This window comes from Phasianus colchicus, chromosome 1 (genome assembly GCF_987193195.1).
Source record: "Phasianus colchicus chromosome 1, bPhaCol1.hap1.1, whole genome shotgun sequence".
NCBI classification, from domain to species: domain Eukaryota; kingdom Metazoa; phylum Chordata; class Aves; order Galliformes; family Phasianidae; genus Phasianus; species Phasianus colchicus.
This window is the reverse complement of record NC_143436.1, coordinates 94,136,850-94,157,770: the sequence shown is the minus strand read 5'-3', so window position 1 is coordinate 94,157,770 and position 20,921 is coordinate 94,136,850. Positions and strand designations below refer to the sequence as shown.

Below are 20,921 nucleotides of genomic sequence, written 5' to 3'. Positions count from 1 at the left end.
GCATTCTGAGCTGAATAGGGATAAGCAAAGAACATGCTTAAATATTTTGCAGAACTAGATCCACAATCTTCATTTCATACTGCAGTAATTCATTTTCAGAAAAAGCTGTTTCTATGGAGACTTATTTTGGGTCCAGCAGAGATCTTTCCCTTTAATTCTCAGTATTGGAGTCAGCTTTTCTTCCTGTCTCCTTCTCTAGAGGAGATTTCTGATTTATTGTTTCTCTCCTCTCTGTTTCATAGCAAACTGCTGCATCGAAGTTCCCTCGTTTGTCAAGCAGAGAAAATTCTTAACTATGCATTGTGATGGCGTAATATGAAATATGATGTCTGTAAATGAAAATTCCATAGAAAAATAAAGCATAATCTAAAAACTTCATCTTGCCTAGCATTCTTCTTCACTTTACCAAGGGGGAAGTCATCTGAAAGCATTTTCAGAAACAAAATCCTTGTGGGGTAGTAGGAGAGGAAGAGAGGGTGTGAGGAGGCACGTGCTTCTTATTGCATCTTCTGCAGTAATATGCAAAGCTACAATGTAAATGTAGAAAATGTAGAATAAGAATATAAAAATGCCTGGGTGATGAGACTATTAACCTCCAGTTAGCTTCTGAATCCCATTGCTCTTGTGCAGGGAGGTACTCCAGGTACACAACAAACTCTGGCTTGACAGTAAGATCCAAGAGCCTTTCCTTAATGCAGAGTGTAATAAATATCTAACCAGTGATAGGATGAGAGGGAATGGATGAGAGGGAATGGCCTCATGTTGCACCAGGGGAGATTCAGGTTGGATATCAGGAAACATTTCTTCTTTCGAGTGGCAATGCAGTGGCACAGGCTGCCCAGGGAGGTGGTGGAGTCATTGTCCCTGGAGGTGTTTAAGAACTGTGTAGATGTGGCACTGAGGGACATGGATAGTGGGCATGGTAGGATGGGTTGATGGTTGGACCGAGTGATCTGAGCAGCCTTTTCTAAGTTTTTAGGAATTTTGTGATTCTATCCCTTTCAACATTAATTCTTCAGAACAGGTAGATCTTTGCATGAGACTCGAGACGGGGTTGTCCAGTGTGAGCTACCATGCTCCCAGATCACTGCTGGCATGGTGAACTTGTTCCCCAGGGCCTCTGGGTCTGCTCCAGAGCAGCCTTATCAGCAGAGTCTCAACATTGTCTTTCTAAAGTCCAATAAAATGCCCAAACAATGGCATAAAATGAGCTGGTTACTCTTTCATACATTTGGTGCTTACCTGGTGAGCACCAAATTGATGTCAAATCTGAGACCAAAGAGCACCATAACCTGGGTGGCCTGTTCAAGATGCCTTTAAACATAGGACACATAACAGCAGGGCAGCACACTCTTTATCTTTACTGTTGGCACAGAGGATGATGGGCTCAGCCACAGCTTGCCAAGAACACCAAGCAGGAGGCTTTGTGCCCCTGGTGGTGATTTCCCCCATGACATTCCCAGCCTTCCTCCCGTCCCCTCAGACCCTCGGTAATTCCTCTCTGAGTCGCCTGCCTCTCGGAGCATTATCAGGCCAAGGCGTACGTCCCACTTCATTAAGCCTGTAAGCCAGTGGCTGGATGATATCTGACTTGCATCCGTTTGCAATTTAAAACGGGCATTTGCTTCAGATCAAAGCGGCAGCGGCAGCAGGAGCAGAAATTAGCATCTCGCGGCCTCTCTCTCTCTGGTTCCATTGCCACAGTGTGTCTCCCTCATTACCAGGGAAATGAAACATCTTTACAGTTCAGGCTGTCCCTGCCTTTTATCCCACGGCCACTGCGCAAGGCATTATTGCCACATTTCACAGCGATTGGTCATGGCCCTATTCTCTTTCAAATCGGGCAGCGATCCTCTCCTCGGCATCACCGCCCCATGAAGGGGCTGCGAGGAGGCACTGCCCCTCTTGCTTTTCCATATTGCTCCCAGCATTCACCAATTCATTCCCTCGTGCTTAAAATAACACTAATAGCAGCCTTTTTTCCACCCCCTGACCTGTGAATTTTCACACTTGGTTGGAAGTCCAAGCAATGAATGCTCGCCCAGCCCTACAATAAGGAGGGACAGCAGGCATGAGGCTGAACACCAGCTCACCTCCTGCTTCACAGCCACCCCACAGTGCTTCATCGTTACAGTGTTCTCCAAGGAAGGGTCTGGGGCAGCCACGTGAGGACTGGCTCCAGGGATGGTGAGGAGCAGCTTCTCCTCTCCCTTTACCAACAATCCAGGCTCAGCATCATTTATAAGCACGTAGCTACATTTAGAAACCTACAGGAAAAGATGTAATGAATGAAAAGCAAAAAACCTCCGAAGAACATGCTCAGAATTGCTGTTTGCAGTATTCTGTTTCCCATTTGGGTTGCAGAAGTAACCTGGACTCTGCTTTCCTGTTTGCATTTCTCAATACAACCTGTTGGGAAAACAGGCTTGCGTTTGTTCTAAACTATGTACATATTCTTAAAAAACAGGTAGGGGACATCAACATTGCTTACCCCACAGCACCACAAGCAGCTCCTTTTTGCCTGAAGAGACATAGGGCCAGTCCCTCCTGCCCGCAGCATCGCCTCACCCACATCCTCCTTGAGCCCCACTCTTTGCACTGCTTCTGCCTTAGAAAGCATTGCTGGAGATCAATGATTGCCATTTCCTGCCCTGGGCAACAGGACTGTCATCCCACTATCTGCTGGAAGAAGAGAAGGAGGAGGCGGGGAAGCAGAGGCAAAGGGCTGAATGCTGGCAGCAGGCAGATGCGACACAGTGATTTCTCAGCAGTTAAGGAAGGTTTAGAGCCCCAGGAGTGATTCTGCTCTGCGTTAGATGCCAAAGGCCAGGGCCGAAGGATGTGTGAAACAGGCAGGGGCTGCAAAGAGCAGTTTGAATGCAGAATGGCATAAAGTGAGACTAAAGCATCTTTTATTTCCAGTTTTAAAATACTTTATCACAGGAAGAAAACAATGTCAAATTTCTAAAGCAACTCAGAGTTAACAGGAAGGAATGAAGGCACATTGCTTCAGAGCAGGCATTCCAGGAGTAGTAGAAGTTGTTTGCCTGGAAGAACTTCTGCAAGGTTGGGAAAACTTCGTTGGAAAAACTTCCTCAACAGCCTTGCCTTGGAAGCTCTAGGGTGGCACACTGCTTCACTGTTCTCTCCTAACAAAGAGTGGAGCACTATAGGAAATTCTGAGCCATAACCTAGAAGAGGATGCAAAGCATCTCCTTGCCTGCAAGCCATTTGCCACCTGCACAGCACCCACCTCACCACCCAGCCTCCCTCCTCACAGTCTTGCAGCAAAAGGCCCTCAGGGAACCAATCTTCAGGAGAGTGTCACTCAGGCAACCCTTTGTGCCACAGCATATTGCACAAACTCCCTGTGTGGTCATCAAGCACTGGTCTCGCTCCTCCCCAAAGGCAGAGCCAGAAAAGCATTCTAGGAAGGCAACGCACTGCATGTGTTCCCACCTGACCCCTCACACCATCCATCTTCTGCAGAGGAAGGTCTGTCAAGCAGCAGAGCTGCACGAGACCTTCCTAACCCTGTTAGAGAACAGCACTGAAGCAGCCTAGGATTGATTTCTGATGGCACAGGGAGAACAACTTCAGTCCCCTCAAAGCTTCCAGCACAGTGCAGCTCTGTGTTTCTGTAACCCCTCACAAGTGCTTCACAGCTAATTCATTCCTCTTGGGCCCAAATCTTTGTTGCCTTGTCGCCCTGTCAAGATACATATAAGACCTGAAGGACCGCAGACTTTTCTACCACCCACTACCATACTCCTGACCCACCCCGTGCTCCTTTCTCTCCCTCTCCTCCATTTGCCTCAGCCAAGTGAAATGTTCTCTCTGAAAACAGGATTGTTCTGCAGCTTTAACTGGGATAAGTTACAACTCTAAGGCCACTTGTGGAAAAAAATACGTCTTAAAAAATATAGCCAAAAGGTTTGGCAGCAACCCAGCAAAACCAGAAGAAAAAAAAAAAAAAGAAGAAAAAAGAAAAGAAAAACCCACCACTGCAAACACACACATACATTCTTCTTGCAGACCCTTTCATCGGGGCTCCAGGCACATTTCTCAAAACTACATTAAAACTTCTCAACCTGCGTGAATGGAAAACTGCTACTTTGGCCCCTGGCTGAGAAAAAAAAAAAAGGGGGGGGGGGACAAAAAAAGAAAGGAGAGAGTGTCCTATAGCTGGAGAAATCTCCCCCTCCCTGCCCACCTTCTTCCCTCACTCCACCAGATGCACAATCTCATGTTACACCTGAGCCTGCAGCTCCTTACACAGCGGTTAGATGCCAGCAGTCACTTCCATAGAACAATGTGGTGACCAAGCCAGGGGCAGCACGGACCCAGCAGACACCAAGTCCAGCACAGCCACCCCAAGGACTCACACAGCTTACAGAGACCAACCCACACTCAGCCACAGCAGCAACATGGGGATTCCTTTATGACACCACTCCAGTGATAACGATCCCAACAAGATAGATTTTTCAGCAGAAGGCTCATCTTGATCAGGTTCACACTAAGACATGTAAAGAACAGGCTGTCAAGCCGCACGGTTGTGGCTTGCTGCAGTAAAGCCTGCGGTGGAGTGAGAGACACTGAGCAACAAGAAAATACAAAGCAGGAAATGAAACCCACATCTTCCTAACTGCAGTCCTTAGAGGCATGCGAAGGCAAAAAAAAAAAAAAAAAAAGGACTCAGGGTCACCTAAAAGAATTCAAAAGACAGAAATGTTTTTGTTGTTGTTTAAACAAGGATGGATCATTTGGTTCTGGGCCCCTCACTACAAGAAAGACGTGGAGGCCCTGGAGCGTGTGCAGAGAAAGGCAACGGAGTTGTGAGGGGCCTGAAGCACAAGTCTTATGAGGAGTGGCTGAGGGAACTCAATTGTTCAGTACAAAGGAGAAGAGGAGGCTCAGGGGAGACCTTATTGCTCTCTATAGGGGTAAGCAGCAGGCAGCACATGTTCCTGACTTTAGCAAGGCCTCTGAAATACATTCCCAAGATACTCTTACGAGCAAGCTATGGAAACATTATCAAGATACAACTCAGACAAACAGCAGAGAAGTTGTAAGAGGTTGAGAAAAAAATACCACCTGCATGAAAAGGCTGAAGTGGTCGAACAGAAAAGCAAGAGTTTCCCAAGTAGTCTGTGAACTTTCTCCAGCCCTGACCCCTCAGGCCTGGCTGGAGCTCTGAGCAACCTGATCTAGTTATAGGTGTCCCTGTTCATTGAGAGCTGGACTAGACTGTCTTTAAGGGTCCCTTCCAGCTCAAATTCTGTGATTCTATGGCCAGCCTTGCTCAGTTCTCAACCTCCTGCAGTGGGTTTTGTGATGAAGACCCACTTCCTTTTGGAGATGCTGCTCTCTGGACACAGGGTCTCCCAGAACCAGAGGATAACAGTGTCTGAATTCTCCTCCAGCAAGGGATGAGAAAGGCAAGTGTAGTGCCTTAAATGAGATGCCAGTACTCCATATCCAGTGCTGCCAAGGATTTTTAGCTGTGCACTGCACAGATTTTGTCAAATTGCCTAAAAATGAGCAGCAGTTTGATACTTTTGCGTTCCAGGGCAAAACCAGATGATTTTTCCCCTTACACCTGAAGAGAATAACACTTCTACACAGCACTGGTGGACATGCATACCGCAAGCACCTCAAACACCACAAGCAGCCACAACAGTGAACGTGAGGGTGGATTCCAAATCTAAGAGAAAGGAACAGCCTTCGTGAAAACCTTATTTGCTCAGTAATTCAGAGCTGCTTTGTTTCACTAAAAGTAAACACACATTTTCAAGTATTCATTGCAAAAGCTACAGCAAAACAACAAGCCACCCCTCTTCAAGTACTTAGTCCTCTCATATACATCCAGTTCGTCTCCTTCAAGTTACACCTCCCATTATAGGCCAGCTAAGTTTGCTTGATCCCCTCAGCCCCTTGCAGTTCCATCAGCTGGTTTCCTCTTATGGTGCCCTCTTTTCTTTTCCTGGAGATGAAGCACCAGCAGAAGCCAGCAAGGGCCAGGAGAAGGATCAGAACCAGAGGTAAGTATAGGATGAAGTTCAGCAATGGTGGAGATGAACAGATCCTAGACACAACTGTTGTCTCTGGAGGGAGAAAAAAAGAAGGAAAAACAAATGAGATCCCAAGCTAGTTTGAGTTGCCCTCTTTTACTGTTTCTATAGGTTATCTTCTTATTGCTCTTCCCTCAATCTACCAATTTTTGAGAATTCATACCACATTTTCTTGTTTAGCTGAGAAAAAGGGAAAGAGAAACAAGGTAATATGCCTGAATTTCTTGTTTTTGGAGGTCAGATAGGGACCTATCTCACTCTCAGCTGAAGCAACCCACCAGAAACAGCACAGCTCTTCAGCTAGCCTGTTCCACACAGGGCTCAGCAAGGAAAAGCCACAAAGTCATCACCCCCTGCTCCCTGCCTGACACCACTGATAGCTAGAGATCTGTCTCAGGCTGTTCCAGAACAAGGAAGTGCGAGAGGAAAGCAAACGAAACAAGAGGTTTCAAGGAGGTTCCAGGTGAATGCACCACACTCTGGTAGACCCTCTGTCTCCTCTGAAAGGCTGGGGTAGGTCAGTCCCATGCTAGCCTGTTCCTTCTGTTCTAAGCTCCTCATGTTCACCAAGTAGTCATGACCATTATAATCTCCTTTCTTGGTGCTGAGGGACGAGCTTTAGTGGGCATGGTAGTCATGGGCTCATGGTTGGACCTGATGATATTGGAGGTCTTTTTGAACCTTTATGATTCTATGACACACAGCTTTAACTTCACAAACTGATCTCAGATGCAAATGGCCTACCGTGAAGAGCCACACCAACTTGCTTGGGTCTGTTCTGTCCATCTCAGTTCTCTCTTTGACCAATACCCATGCAGAGATGCTTCATGCTTGCTCTGCAGAACCGTGATGGGTGTGGTAGCTCTTTGGATCCCAGGCTGCCTCTGGGAGACCCACGAAGCCTGGTGGGCTCAGTTGTGAACCTAGGGATGAAGCAACCTGGAAGCTGCTCCCAGCCATTAAACTGGCTTTTCTCTCTCTCCCTCTCAAGTTCTGCATCCCACCCATACAGGGTGAAGCAGCATTGACTCTCTCCCACAGGAAAAACAGGGAGAAGCTCCCACAGTGCTAGAGAGGTATCCTAAAAGGGCATCAGGGCTCAGAGCTGGAGTGACCCCTGGTTGCAGGCGCATTGTGCATGACTGTGGAATTACCCTCAGACAACTTTTCAATATACCTACATCAATGGAGAAACAAAACGAAAAAGAGAGAGAGAAGAAAAAATGGCCAGCTAATATCTCAGATTTTGTAAAAGCCATGAAAACCACATAGCAACCATGTGGATCAAACCACATGGATCAAATTGGAGGAGAATTTTCTAGCAGTTATCGAGCAATTCCAGCAATGGCTATTCACCAGTAACAGTTAACAGGAGATGGAGGGGGGCGAGGAAGGAGAAACCTAAGTTCCAGAGGGAGCTGCAGTGGACAACAGCAGAAAGAGATCTGCAGAGGGCTGGAGTGCTGTCAGTTCCTCGCGGAGCAGTTAAACTCAGATTAGCTCTGCCAGAGGTGCAGTTTTGTGACCGTGCCAGAAGCAGGCACAGGGGGGAACCATGACTCCCTTTGTGCCCTTTTATCTCAGTTGGTGCTGGTAAATGCAGGAATAATGACCGCTGCAGACACCAGACAGGGTTGGATTGGGGCAGCTCCAGAGCTGCATGTACCTCAGTCTAGCTGCATATAACATGGCTGATTTCACAGGTCATATTTCTTCCTCTGTGTGGGTCATCCGAGCCTCCTTTTTCCCCAACGAAGCATCAAGAGAGTACTTTTTTCCTGTCAGTTACCTCCCTAACAACATTTTGTATGCCTGACTGAAACCTCTCCTTTTATTTATTTAAGCTCCTATATGCTGAATCCAGTCCTACTTCATACATCCTAAGAGGACAGGGATTGTTTTTTAAGGCCTCAACCAAAGACTGAGATGCCAAAAAAAATTGCAACAAGATTTTTTCCCTAAAAAGTGGTTAGCATTCTAGCCCAAATGGTTGGTCTGAGAGCAGGGCTGGGGGCATGTGGTCCTGCAGAGAGCCTGCAATCCATCAGTGACAGTCAGCAGTACCCTGCTCAGGACTACATCTCACTCAGGGCTGGAACTCTTGGCATCCTATCAGACCTCCACCTCCAGCACTTACTGAACAAGGAACTCGGGTTTCAGCCCTGGCAGACGGATAGGGCTGGGATCTTACTCCGGCATGTGCCATTTTGCATTGCTCTTCTCCTCCCTGCCCTGCTTCTCAGTACAGCTCAGTCTTCCCAGGACAACCCCACTGAGGTCCCTTAGCGAGTCCCAAGTCCTGCCATCACTGCTATCATCCCTAGTTGCACTGCAGCAAGATAAGGAGGATGCATGATGCACCCCAGCAAGCTAAGGGTGGTGGTGTGGGGGGGAGCAGTGCAAGGCAAATGGCTGTGTGCCATTACCTGGTGGGGTGGTGGTGAGCTGGGTGTACCCTGAGAGCGCCCAGGTTTGCAGCTCCCACTTATCCTTGTTGCCTCTCTGCCGCCATTCCTTCACCTGACAGTGATACGTCCCGGCATCGTCCTCTTGCACGCTGCCCAGTGTCAGGCTGAGGTCACCAGCCGTGGGCCGCCGGAGCTGCAGCCTCCCCACCAGGCCCTCCTGCAGGAATTCAATGGCACCATCGTGGTTCAGCATGAGCAGGGGCCTCTCATGGCCATCCTCCTTCCCATGAAACCAGGTGGCCGAGAGGCGAGCAGCAGGCAGGAGCGTGCTCTTCAGCAGGCAGCCCAGTGTCACCTCCTGGCCGTGTCTGGCCAAGATGCTGCTGTTGGCCTTCTCCAGGTGCAGCTCATTCTCTGGAGGGAAGGGAAGCAGAAAGAGATGTCACGGCATTGTGCACTGCTGTGGAGATGCTCCTGCTTGTGCCTGCCAACTGATGGAAGTCTGGGAACTTGGATGGTCTCATGCATGTGCCTCTGCAGGACACCATGGGTTCCCTTGTCTCTGTGACTCATTCTGTCTGGGGTGTTTTTTCCCCTCCACCATCTCTGTACCCCACCCCCTGTCCTCTTTCCAATAAGGATCCTCTGCACCAAAGACCATTTAGAAAACGAGAGTCCTTTGATCTAGGTCATCTGAGGCTGAAAACAAGACATCAAGTGGGCCTGAATGGAGGAGGAACTCCCCACCCTGCACATCCCAGAGGTGCAGTACCCAAGGAGGGAGCCCAGCTGAGCCCTCAGCCTTGCTCTCTGTGGCTGCATGACCCAGGAGAAGCTTTACATCTTGCTCAGAACACACAGAAGCACTGGGAAAGAGCTGCTGCTCTGTATCCAGCACTGCACTGCTGCCCAAGGACACCGCATGTCACATGGGAAAGCAAGGGCTGTGGTTCTCTTTGTTGTGAGGCATCAGACATCTGCTGCTGGAGGCACAAATACCAGCTCAATTGGTTTGGGAGGATGTGGCAAATCCTCCTAATTCCCCATTTCCCTTTGAGAGGCATGCTCCACGCAAAGAATCCCAACGTCTCCGCTCTGCGCAGGAACCTTTGTTTCTCCCATACCCTGCTTGAGGCCCCCTCAAGGCAGAACTGCCCCCCCAGCAGCTCACCTGGCAGCCGGAGCAGCAGCCTGGTTCTCCCCGACCACCGCTTTCCAAGGCCGTACCAGCCACCCTCCAGCCAGCGCCATTCCTCCACTGCACAGCAGTACTGGCCCTGGTCCCCAGGGCTGGCCGAGAGAATCCGCAGCTGGAACACATGGCTGGACACTCTTTGGCTCAGGAACCGGGACTTCTGTGTGGGGGAGCTGAACTCAGCCCCATACTCCAGCAGGCCAGTGTGGCTGGACCGCACGATCTGCATGGGGGTGGCATCCGCTGGAGGAGGAGCAGGTAGGTAATACCAGCTGATAGCCAGCTGAGAGTTGTTCAGGGGGAACTCCATTCTGCACTCGATGCTTGCATCAGCACCGCCAGCCACCTCCACGGAGCTCTCCCTCGTAACGACCTGCAGCATGCTTTCTGAAATGAAGAATGAAAAAAACCATGGTGGTTTTGCCGACAGCCGCCATCTTGAATGCTTGCAGCGGTTATTAACCTGAAGCCACACACAACGTGGCATGTCTGTAAGTTCCAACATCTGCTTACCACCCAACACTTCAGCAGCGCAGATTTTGCAGTAACAATCACTGAGGTCTGGGAGGTGAGCATCCCAGGGGATTGGCAAGTGCTGCCATGCATCTCACAGCACACTGCACTGCTCTGGAGGAACAGGGGAGGGCAAGAAGTAAAGGAGGGGGAAGATCTATCTATCCTTCTTTCCCCCTCCTACTGTGACCTTCTGCACATGTCCTTCCTGCCCGGAGCCACAAGGTCAGGCCCACAGCAGCATTTAAACCCCTAAGGTACACAGCAACACAGAATGGTAGATAAAACACTGAAACACAGATCATGAACTTGAGTATTTTAAAGGGCTCCATGGAGGAGATTCCACAGGCAGAGGTACGGGCTGGTAAGTTTTGTGATTAGGAGGACTACTTTCTGCAGCACAGCCTCAACCTGCTGCTGCTACAGTAGCTCCCTCTTCAGCTTATTCTGAACCTCCTAAACATACTGCACGGCTTATGCTACCACCTTTCGTAGAGAAGCAGCACTAGAGTCAGCAGCCATCTGGTCACCCACGTGGGTCACCCATTCCCAGAACAGAATCACTGAATCATTAGAGTTGGAAAAGACCACTAAGATCACCCAGTCTGACCACTGACCCATCCTCCCCACCATGCCCACTAACCACATCCTTCAGTGCCACATCCACATGGTTCTTGAACACCTCCAGGGTTGGTGACTGCAACACCTCCCTGGGCAGCCTGTGCCACTGCCTCACCACTCTTGTGAGAAGAAATGTTTCCTGATATCCAACTGGAACCTCCCCTGGCACAACTTGAGGGTGAAAGGGAATGGCTTATCTCATTATATCTCCACAATATCCAGCAATGGCTGCAGTAAGTCTGGAGTCAAATGTCATCATGTCTTGCTGTCTGCTCTGTACAGACTATGATCACACCTGCTTATCTTAATATCATTTACATCACTGCTACATGCCCACACCCACATTTTTCAATCCCCTCAGCTGCATCACTGCCCTCTGACCTTCTCCGAGTGTAAAACACTCAGAGCATCCAACATCCAACTCCACAGAGAGCACCAAGGGTGTAGGGGAAAGAGTACTATGAAACTGAGGAGGGAAGGAAATGCGTTAGCTTAGGCTATAGCAAACCCATCAGTTAAGAAAGCAAGGAAAAGCATGATCTCAGTTCACTGGGTTGCAACCCCTAAAATCCAAAGGAAGAAGCAGGATGAGCAGCATTGCCTTGTGCAGTCCCAGAGTCCACCCTACTGAAGACACCCAGCCATCAGCTGTTGTAGTTGTGACCAAGAGGTCTGAAAGAACTGCCTGCAGAAGAAGCACCAGCAGCACCACTCACCTGGTGGGATGACCTTTATCCCCACAGCATTGGAGGTGAAGGAGGCAGTGCGCTGCCCCTGAAATGTCCTCCAGACTCCCACTTTGCACTGGTACGTCCCTGCATGGCCAGCCATTGCACTATGGATGTGCAGCCGGGAGAAGGCACCTGCCTTCATCAGCTGGGCTCTGCCCTGGAAGTGAGGCTGTGCTGGTCCCCAGGACACGGTGCCATCAGGAAGGACGCGCACCAGCTCTTGGTAGCCATCGGTGGGTGGGTTGGGCTGGAAGAGCCACCCCACAGACAGCAGCAGCTCCTCAATTGGGCGGCTGGCGCTCATATGGCAGATAAGCTCAAAGCTCTGTGTGTAACTGACGGTGGCTGTTCGGCTTCTCAGCGTGGCATGCAGTCCAAGATCTGCTTGAGAGGGAGAAACCCCATGGTGATGGGACAGAATTCCTGCCCTCTGCCACCCTGCATCACCCCACACCTTCACCAGCATCTATGGCACCTCCCCACATACCTCGCACCAGCTCCCAGATTCATTTTACACTCTGTGAATGTTGTCAGCATGACAAAACCTCCATCCCACTCCTCTCCTGAGCTACATTCTGCTCTTCTAGCCCTAGCCACAGTTCCTGTCCTGCTCTGTCCCCTGGTTCACCACCAGGGTTCCCAAGCACCCAGCCTCCCACAGTTCTACCTCTTTCTCTTAAACTGATTGCAAAGAACCAGGCTAAAGATAGATGCTTCATTTTGGCTGCTGCTGTCCCCATCACACTGACATTTGTCAGAGCAAATACTTTTCCCATTATCATCTACTGAGAAACATGGCACACTGGTGCTCTTGCTGTGCCTGCCAAGGCAAGGCCAGACTCAGTGCATTCCTCAGCCAGGCATTGCTGTAGGTTTCATCCAGAAGAACCATACTCACCAATAGGCTTCACACTGATTCTGAGAACTGATGACAGATTGGTTTGGATGCTCTGGAAGTTCCCAGGAGCCTTCACCTCCAAAACAGAGCAGTGGTAGGCCCCGCTGTCCTCCAGCCCCACTTCATGGATGGTGAGAATGTAAATTGCGTTGCTTTGCTTGAATGCATGGAGCTGCCCCAGGCTGGCTCTCTCCTCATATTCCTTCTTCCAAACCAGCAACCCACGGGGGTCAATCCTGGCTACTTCTGTGCTGTTGAGGAGCCAAGCCACCTGGAATTGCCTGCTATCACTCCGCTGGGCTTCCAGCGTGCAACTGAGCCGCAGGGTGTCCCCTTCAGAAAGGTTGTTCTTGGTGGCAGCAATGTTCACGCAGAGATCTTGGTCTGTGGGCAAACAAAAGCCAAGAGGGGCTTTTACGGTGGCTGTGCAGTGAGAAATGAGAGAGGCTCACTACTGAAATGTTTTCTTTCATAGAAAAGCACTGAGAATGGAAAACGTTCACCATGGAGAAACGGACTCCAGCCCCCGAAAGCCAGAAAGAGGACAAAGAAGCTCTGTAGCTTTGTGGTTCCCCCATCTCATCAGAAGCTGTAGATTGGAAGTAAAGCAGAGTAGCTCCATGACTGCCACTGGAGAGGCCGGAATAATTTACAGACGGCACATTACCCTCTGAATTTAAACACCAGCTCATAAACAGTGTATGAACAGGAATCCCAGCCGCTGGAGATATGTTCGGCATTCCCAAATATTTGCTGGATAGTTTATAGAAACCGTTGGCGTGCTCGGCCACAGCAGGGCTGGCAGTCCCACAGAGGGGATGAAGGGGCTCTGCCCCACTCACCACTGCCCCAGCTGCCCTGGTGTGACCATCACAGTGCCTTTTTAGCACTGCCGCCTTTCTTCCATCCTAAGCAGCCACCACAGAGCAAATCACAGAATCACAGAAAGGCTTGGGTTGGAAGAGACCTTAAAACCCACCCAGCCCCAACCCCCTGACGTGGGTAGGGCTGCCCCAGGCCCACGCAACTCGGCCTTAAGCACCTCCAGGAATGGGGCATCCACAGCTTCTCTGGACAGCCTGTTCCTCTCCACCCTCTGCGTAAAAAATACTGCCTTCCACAGGGTTCCCTTATTTCTATATGGCAGTGTGGAACCAGTACCTGCAGCCATACACAGTCATGCCACAGCCGACCAGGGACACGAGCTCTCTGCTGGTCTCCACTTAGCACAGGGCCCAGCAAGAGTGCTGTAGAGTGGGACAGATACCCAGGAGGCAGGCATTTTGCCCTGGGCCTCACACACTTCCATGTCTAACACAGGCCCCAGTAGCACTCTGCCCTTCTTGATGCCTGGCTCGTACACCCAAAGAAAGCCAGTGGGATGTCCCAAGCTGTGGTGGAGGTCAGATAGGAGGAAACAAAGCATCAGAGATAGTAGCATAGGTAGAGAGATTTTCATGACGCACCACTGCAAAGACCACCCACAATAGGTCCTTTGCTGCACAAAGCAGCTGGAGCCAAGGGCCTTACCCTGGGGAGTGACCACCAGCGATGTCCTCTCTGACTGTTTGCGGGAAATGTCCTTCCACGTCCCATCAGGATCCTCAATCCACTCGGCTGCCTCACAGTACAGCTGTCCCTGGTCAGAGGGCTCCACCGCCACAATGGAGAGTTTGTACGACGTGCTCCCAACCTTGTCCAACCGCACATTCCCTGCCAGAAACCTCTGTGCATAATCACGTCCTGGCATCACGACAAAGTCCTTGGAGAGGGTGAGGATCTCAGCCCGGTGCTCTCCCTGGAGGCAGTACCAGCCAACAGAGAGGTGTGTGTGCTGGGCAGTGGACCTGGACACTTTGCAGGTGAGCTCGATGGCATCTCCCTCAGCACGGGTGAGGTCCTGGGGCTCCATGGAAACTGAGAGGGTATCTGCAATCACTGAGCACAAGGGAAGAAGCACAGAGCAGCTGGTCAGGAGAAAAAGCATTTCTTGGCCTCAGTGGGCAGTATGTTTGTCAGCACAAGAAGCACAGCCAGGCTCTGAGGAATCTGACGGTGCAGTGGAAGTAGGTGCTGTATGTGATGGGAGAGGCCCCAGTCAGCCCATACCAATGTATGAAGTGCTTAAAACCTCAGTAGAAAAGAAAGCTTGGTATATTTCTCAGCAGTACACTCCTCAGTGAAAGTGTGGGCCGCACTGGGCAACCCCAAGGAGGCTAACATCCAGCCTTTCATGAGCCCAAGTGGCCACTGTACCAGGTTAAAGGAGGACACAAAGTTGAATATGAAGTGGATGGGCCATGCAGACTTGGTGAGCTTACAGTTGGATATTTTTCTTTAGTCCTCCACCCTGCTGTATCCCTGTCATCATTAGTATGCGGATATATGTGGGTTCAAGTCCCATCCCTGACTTGAGAAGACACCAACAGGTAGTGCTCAGAGTCTGAGAACTCCTTCTCTTGTGAGTGCTGGGATGTGAAATAGTGGCTGTTGGGCTATGGGACAGCAGACTACGTGCCACAGACCTGCAGGTGAGCACATCTCCCCATCTGCAGTGGGAAACCTGTCTGCATTGAGACCCATACACACCCTCATGTCACTGTATACAGAACAGCACATCCCCCCTGGTAGCTTTACCATCACCTTGACACTACCAGTAAGAAAATGGAAAATCAGCCAGGCCCCACAGAACAAGCCGTCCTTTAAGACCCACCTGTCAGGTTTGTCTTGGCACTGTAGCTCCCAAAGTACCTCTCGTCGGTGTTGGGCGTGTGGCACTCGTACTCCCCAGCATCTCGGTCCTGCAGCTCCGTGATGTGCAGCAGCACCGCGTCCCCCTGCACCCGCTCCACGTAGATCTCCTGGGCGCGCACCCGTTGTGTGTAGATGGCGTAGGGGAAGGAGGGGTCGGCGGTGCTGACGATCTGCACCTCCCGCTCCGAGGCTGAGGGCAGGTAGATGGACCACTGGAAGGTCTGCTCTGCTGGGCCCTGGTAGCCGCTCACTTTGCACCACAATGTCACATGGGAGCCCAGTACTCGGTAAAGTGGTCCCTTTTGGATAGTCACCACTCGTTGGCCAGCACCCACACCTGCCAGCAGACAAACACCATGCATGAAGTTTGCAGGAGAACACTGCAAATGAAAATTATTGCAATTCAAAATGGCAATGGGCCTGGGCATGCAAGGGCCTGTAGCATAACATTGCAATGACCTAGGGTGTGGTCTCATTCTATGAGACCCTGGGACTAAGAAGCATAAAATCATTAAGGCTGGAAAGGACTTCTAAGATCACCTAGTCCAACCTCCACCTACCACCAAGTATTGCTTACTAACCACTTCCCTCAGAGCCACATCCACATATTCTCGAACACCTCCAGTGATGGTAACTCTACCATCTTCCCGGGCAGCCTGCTTCAATGCCTCATCACATTTTTGAAGTTTTTCCTGATACCCAATCTGAACCTCCCTGGTGCAAAAATTGCAAGGAACTTCAGCATCCCCTGCAATTGTTAAGAACAAGTCCAATGCCAACAAACTTGAAAACTTGTCTTCCAGCAAGCAAGGTCAGACAACAGAGGCCAGAGCACCATGCCCATGTGGCCATCAAGTTTCTGCTTGGAAAGCATTTCCCAGACAGTGCTTGGATGGAGCAGCAACCAGGCTGAGACCATTGGAAGAAGCCTGTGGTGTGCTGAAGATGACCAAACTCTCAGGTTTGGTGCAGGCTGGAGGGAAAGAAGCAGGAACCAGAGCTAACTGCTGCTGGAGAAAGGGACATGACCTCAAAAGTGCCTCACAGAGGTACAGGAGAAGGAGCCAGCAAGAGCACCTCCAGAGGAAGGAAACACCTCAAGAGGCACCAGGAGGCTGCAGAGGGCTTATAGAGGAGAGCTGGGGAGCAGATGGTCATCTGCACACCCTCCCCTCCCTTGCAGCTCCCATGGCTCTGAGCCCATCAGCACTGGGGCTGCCCTCACCCAGTAGCCCAAGCAAGGCGCTCTCCTGGGCCAGCCACCCAGGAGCGTCCTGTCCCCCTGATTTAGGAAGGTAAAGCAGCCAAGGAGAGGCAGCCTGCACATGTAACCCACACAGGGCTCCTGATAGTTTTACTTCCCACTTGTCTGCCCCAAAAGTCCCTGTCACAGTGCACTCACCCGTGAGGAGGAAAAGGAGGAAGGCAGCCACCTGATGCTTTACCAGCCCCATGCGAACAAGATCTGCTAGGGTCCTTCCCTAGGAAGGCAGTGAAAGGCCCTTAGGATGACGGTGACAGCCACCCTGTAATTTTGAAAGCAGTTGGGAGGAAGCTGCCAGACTTCGGTAGCGGTTTCCTCTGCTTAGAGAAAAAGGCGGGGAGAAGTGGGGAACAGAGCACGTCACCAAGCTCCTGCGTGTTATCAAGGTGGCAGTCAGCCACGGACTTCTCCATGCCCACTAACCACGTCCCTCAGTGCTACATCCACATGGTTCTTGAACATCTCCAGGAACGGTGACTCCACCGCCTCCCTGGGCAGCCTGTGCCACTGCCTCACTACTCTTCCTGAGAAGAAAGTTCTCCTAATATCCAACTTGAACCTCCACTGGCACAACTTGAGGCCATTCCCATCTTGCAGCAGCTCACACGCAGCACACTGTGTGGCAGAGCAAGATGGTGGCCCCCTTTCTTGACCAATCCTCTGCCTCCTGCTCTGTTATATTAAGCAGCTTACTCCCTCCTGTGCACTAAAGGCAGATGCCATGGGTGCATCCCAGCACCCATGCACAGGTGGCATCCCACTGCCAGCACCACATGGCCCACTGCACAGTGCATGTTCTGGGACGGGAGGAGACTGGCGGGGCATGACTCAGGTAGGGAGCAGCCAAAGATGAAGAACTGGAGATGGAGGCTCTCTATGAAAAGATCTATTTGGTTTCCACAGGAAGGAAAGCGGTGTGAAGGTGGCTCCTGAGCTGTGCTCCTCCTGCAGCCTGCTGAGCTATCGAATGAACTGCTAAATTGGCTCAGGGATTCACAAGCAAAAAGCAGCTGTAAAACAAACAAGCCCTTCTGCTTAATCCCACTGGGCTCCCAGAGGCAATGAGATTCGTGTAACGAACCAAAACAAGCATGAGGTCCCTCCTTGCCCCATTTCAGAAACTGATTCACATGACAGCTCATGGGGCCAGGAGACAGAAGCACAGACTGCTGACTGCACATCAGCACCACACAGCTCTGCAGAGATGCAAGCTCAGCCCGCAGGGACGGGCTGTTGGAGAGGTCCCATCGGATCTCACCTGTCCCCTGCCACCAAGCACTGCAATGCAGCAGAGCAGAGGGGCATGGTGCTGAAACCAGCACTGCCTCAGAGACAGGGAGGAGGTTGGCTCTGAGAGCAGCCCACTGAGAGGTGCACAGGGTGTCCCTATTGACAGCAAGCCAGCCCACGCGTCTCCTCAGTAGAGAGAAAAGCTTCTCTGCCACAGTGACAGAGGAAAATCAGATCTGAAGCCCAACCTCGGCAAGCTTCCTGCAGTCTGCGTGCAAATAAACGCACACACGGGGACAGTTTCAGTCCAAGCTTGCAACTCTAATGACGCATGAACCTCTGTTTACATTTGCAATAGAGAAACCAGGGAGAACAGGATTGTCTTGCTCAGCCCCGTCACGAGCAATGACAATGCTCTGCAGACAAAAACAGCAGCTCCTTCTTCCCAGGACTGAGTGTCTGAAGCTTCCTCACTCCCTCCCTGGGAAATCAACACAACCAAGTGTGTGGCAGCATCAACAGGCTTGTTGGGTTGGCTAAAGGAGGATCAGCAGAGCATGGCTTTGGCTCTAGCATGGTGATGACTACCTCGAATTACACATCCTTGTGTGCATGGTGGTGATGGGCTGACAGTTGGACTACATGATCTTAGAGGTCTTTTCCAACCTTAGTGATTCTCCGTGACTTTCCCTCCTCCCGCACCCCAGTTCCCTTTGCACATTCTTTTGGATGCATTCCACATTGTTCAGCCATGGCAAAGACAGGCTACCCAGAAAAGCCCAGCAGCAGTTGAGAAATGTCTTTGGGATCACATCTGTTGGACCCAGCAAGTCCCTGCCCTCTGTACTCTGCAGGCAAGCTTTCCAAAAACATCTCTGCCAAGAAATCCCATTGTCACATCCCCAGAGAGATTCAGGAGGGACAGCCTTGAACACAAGGGTTGGAGCCAGGCAGAGATAGGGGATGCAGTGTGGAATTAGCCAGGATAATCCAGCAGTCCTGGGGGACGTGGCAGAAGTCTTCAGATAATGGAGGAGCTGGCACAACAGACTTTGAAGTCTGCTGTCAGGTTTTCTCAGCCTGGCTCAGACATCAAAGGCAGCTGGTTACATCCCTCAGTATGGAGCAGGAGGCAGACAGCTTCCCCGTGGCTGCCAGCTCAGTCCCCATCCCCTGGGCACAAGCCTCCTAATGGAGTACAAATGCCCAAATATGCTGGCTCTGACTGGAGCCAGACTCAATATTGCTGGGAGCTACATGGGATTGCACCCACAGCTTGTAGAGGTGAGTGTGATGCCGGTTGATGAGGATCTCTACTCTGATGCACCAGTGAGCCACACGGCCAGCCTTAGGCAGCCCCAAAAGCAGAGGGAGTCTGGCAAAGGCACAGAAGGTTGCAACCACTTCTCTAGGACACCAGCTTCTCTAAGCAGCAAGCAACAGGGGCTGCCTTGGGAGGAGGGCACCCACAACTCTGTTTTGGTGAGCTGAGGTTTGCTCTCATTCACACAGTTTCTACTATAGATAAGGTGACAAAGGGCTGCAGCAGCACTTCACCCGGCCCTTCATTCCAGTGCTCTGTCTCCATATCCAGCCTTTCCCCTCAATCAGGGCTGGAGGTTCCTTTGCACCAAGGTGCTACCGCTCTGCTGCCACGACACCACCACTTCTGCAGCTCCCCAGCTGCTTGGGCAGCCCTCAGCAAGCAGCACAAAGCTACGTGCTGCCCCAGACCTCCCTGTGCATCAGCATCTTCTAAGCAAGCAGCAATGCAAAAGATTGTTCGAAGCACAGTGGCAGAGGCTTATACTTGGTCCTTAGAAAAGATTTCTTCTCAGAAGGGGTGGTGAGGCATTGGCAAAAGCTATCCAGGGAGGTGGTGGAGTCACCATCCCTGCGGGTGTTCAAGAACCGTGTGGATGTGGCACTGAGGGACATGGTCAGTGGGCACGGGTTGGTGGTTGGACTGGGTGGTCTTTTCTGACCTTAATGAGAACAGGGGGAGCAGTCACAATGACTGTTGTTTGGTAGGAACTTCTCCTGGGGAATATAAGACAGCATAATACAGGGAGAGAAGCTAGGTTTTAATACTAAGCTGCTTATTTAGGTCTCCAAGTTATGGAGATGCTGCACTTCAAAACTAATTAGATTGACAGAGCTTGGATTTGATTACAGGATTTCCAGAAGCAAGTGGGTTTTAAAAAAAAAATTAAATGGCTGCCCTGGAAACATTAGCAAGGGAATTAAACAGCCATTGCTGCAGCCAATTGTTAAATACACGTAAGCTGGGAAAAATGATAAACTCCAACTGCCAAAACTCGCTTCATCAGTGGCTGCAGCAGGGAGCTGCTCTCTTAGCAGACCCGACTACAAGATGCACAAAGCATGCATTTCACCAGTGCAGCCGTCCCTACACTAAGAACAATGTGGAAGTGGCACACAGATATGACCCTGGAGCAATGCAGCAAGGTAGCAATGACTGAATAACATTTTCAGCTCATCCAGCATCAAAGCCTTTGCTTTATCCACACAACTCATCCACCAGAAAAAATTCTCTCTTTCACTCCTATAAGGTCATGGGGAAAGCAGCAATTTCATATGGTTCAATAACAGAGACAGAGCTGCTCTTTTCAAAAGCCCAAAATTTCAGTTCCTGAAGTTCCTAAAGGAACTGTCAACCAACAATACAAGGCTTCTGTCCAAATTCGCACACTCAGGTGTCCAAAGGAATTCAGTTTGGAGCCTGTGGGACTTGGACTTAGAAGGTCGTGTTAACATGTTAACAGTCTGCATAGGCTTAGCTAGCAGATAGCTCCTCCTGCCAAAGCAATAGATGCTCTGCTCATAGCTGCCACCTTCTCACCTTCACAGAATCACAGCATCACCAAAGTTGGAAAAGACCTCCAAGATCATCCAGTCCAACCATCCATCTATCACCAATATTTCCCCACTAAATCGCATCCCTTAGTACATCATCTAGCATTTCTTGAACACCTCCAGGGATGGTGACTTCACCACCCCTCAAGGCAGCCTGTTCCAGTGCCTCACCACTCTGAGAAGAAATGTTTCCTAATAACCAACCTGAACGTCCCCTGGCACAACTTGGGACCTCATCCTATTGCTCATCCTATTCATTTTCATCCTATCACTGTTACCTGGGGGAAGAGGCCAACCCCTAACTCACCACAGCCTCCTTTCAGGCCCCTGAACCTCCTCTTCTCCAGGCTGAACAATCC

The 20,921-nt window shown here is 50.6% G+C and overlaps 1 protein-coding gene across 1 annotated transcript; it reads right to left on the bottom strand.

The window, feature by feature from the left end:
* Positions 1-808: 808 nt before the first annotated feature.
* CD101 (CD101 molecule) lies at positions 809-19,205 on the bottom strand. Its single transcript, XM_090120749.1, has 8 exons — positions 16,594-19,205; positions 15,151-15,528; positions 13,968-14,375; positions 12,438-12,821; positions 11,525-11,920; positions 9,651-10,061; positions 8,498-8,893; positions 809-6,104 (listed from the first exon to the last, which is right to left on the bottom strand). Exons 1-8 carry the CDS (start codon positions 16,643-16,645, stop codon positions 5,908-5,910), a joined length of 2,622 nt encoding a protein of 873 aa, XP_089976875.1. The 5' UTR covers positions 16,646-19,205; the 3' UTR covers positions 809-5,907.
* Between the last annotated feature and the right edge of the window lie 1,716 nt (positions 19,206-20,921).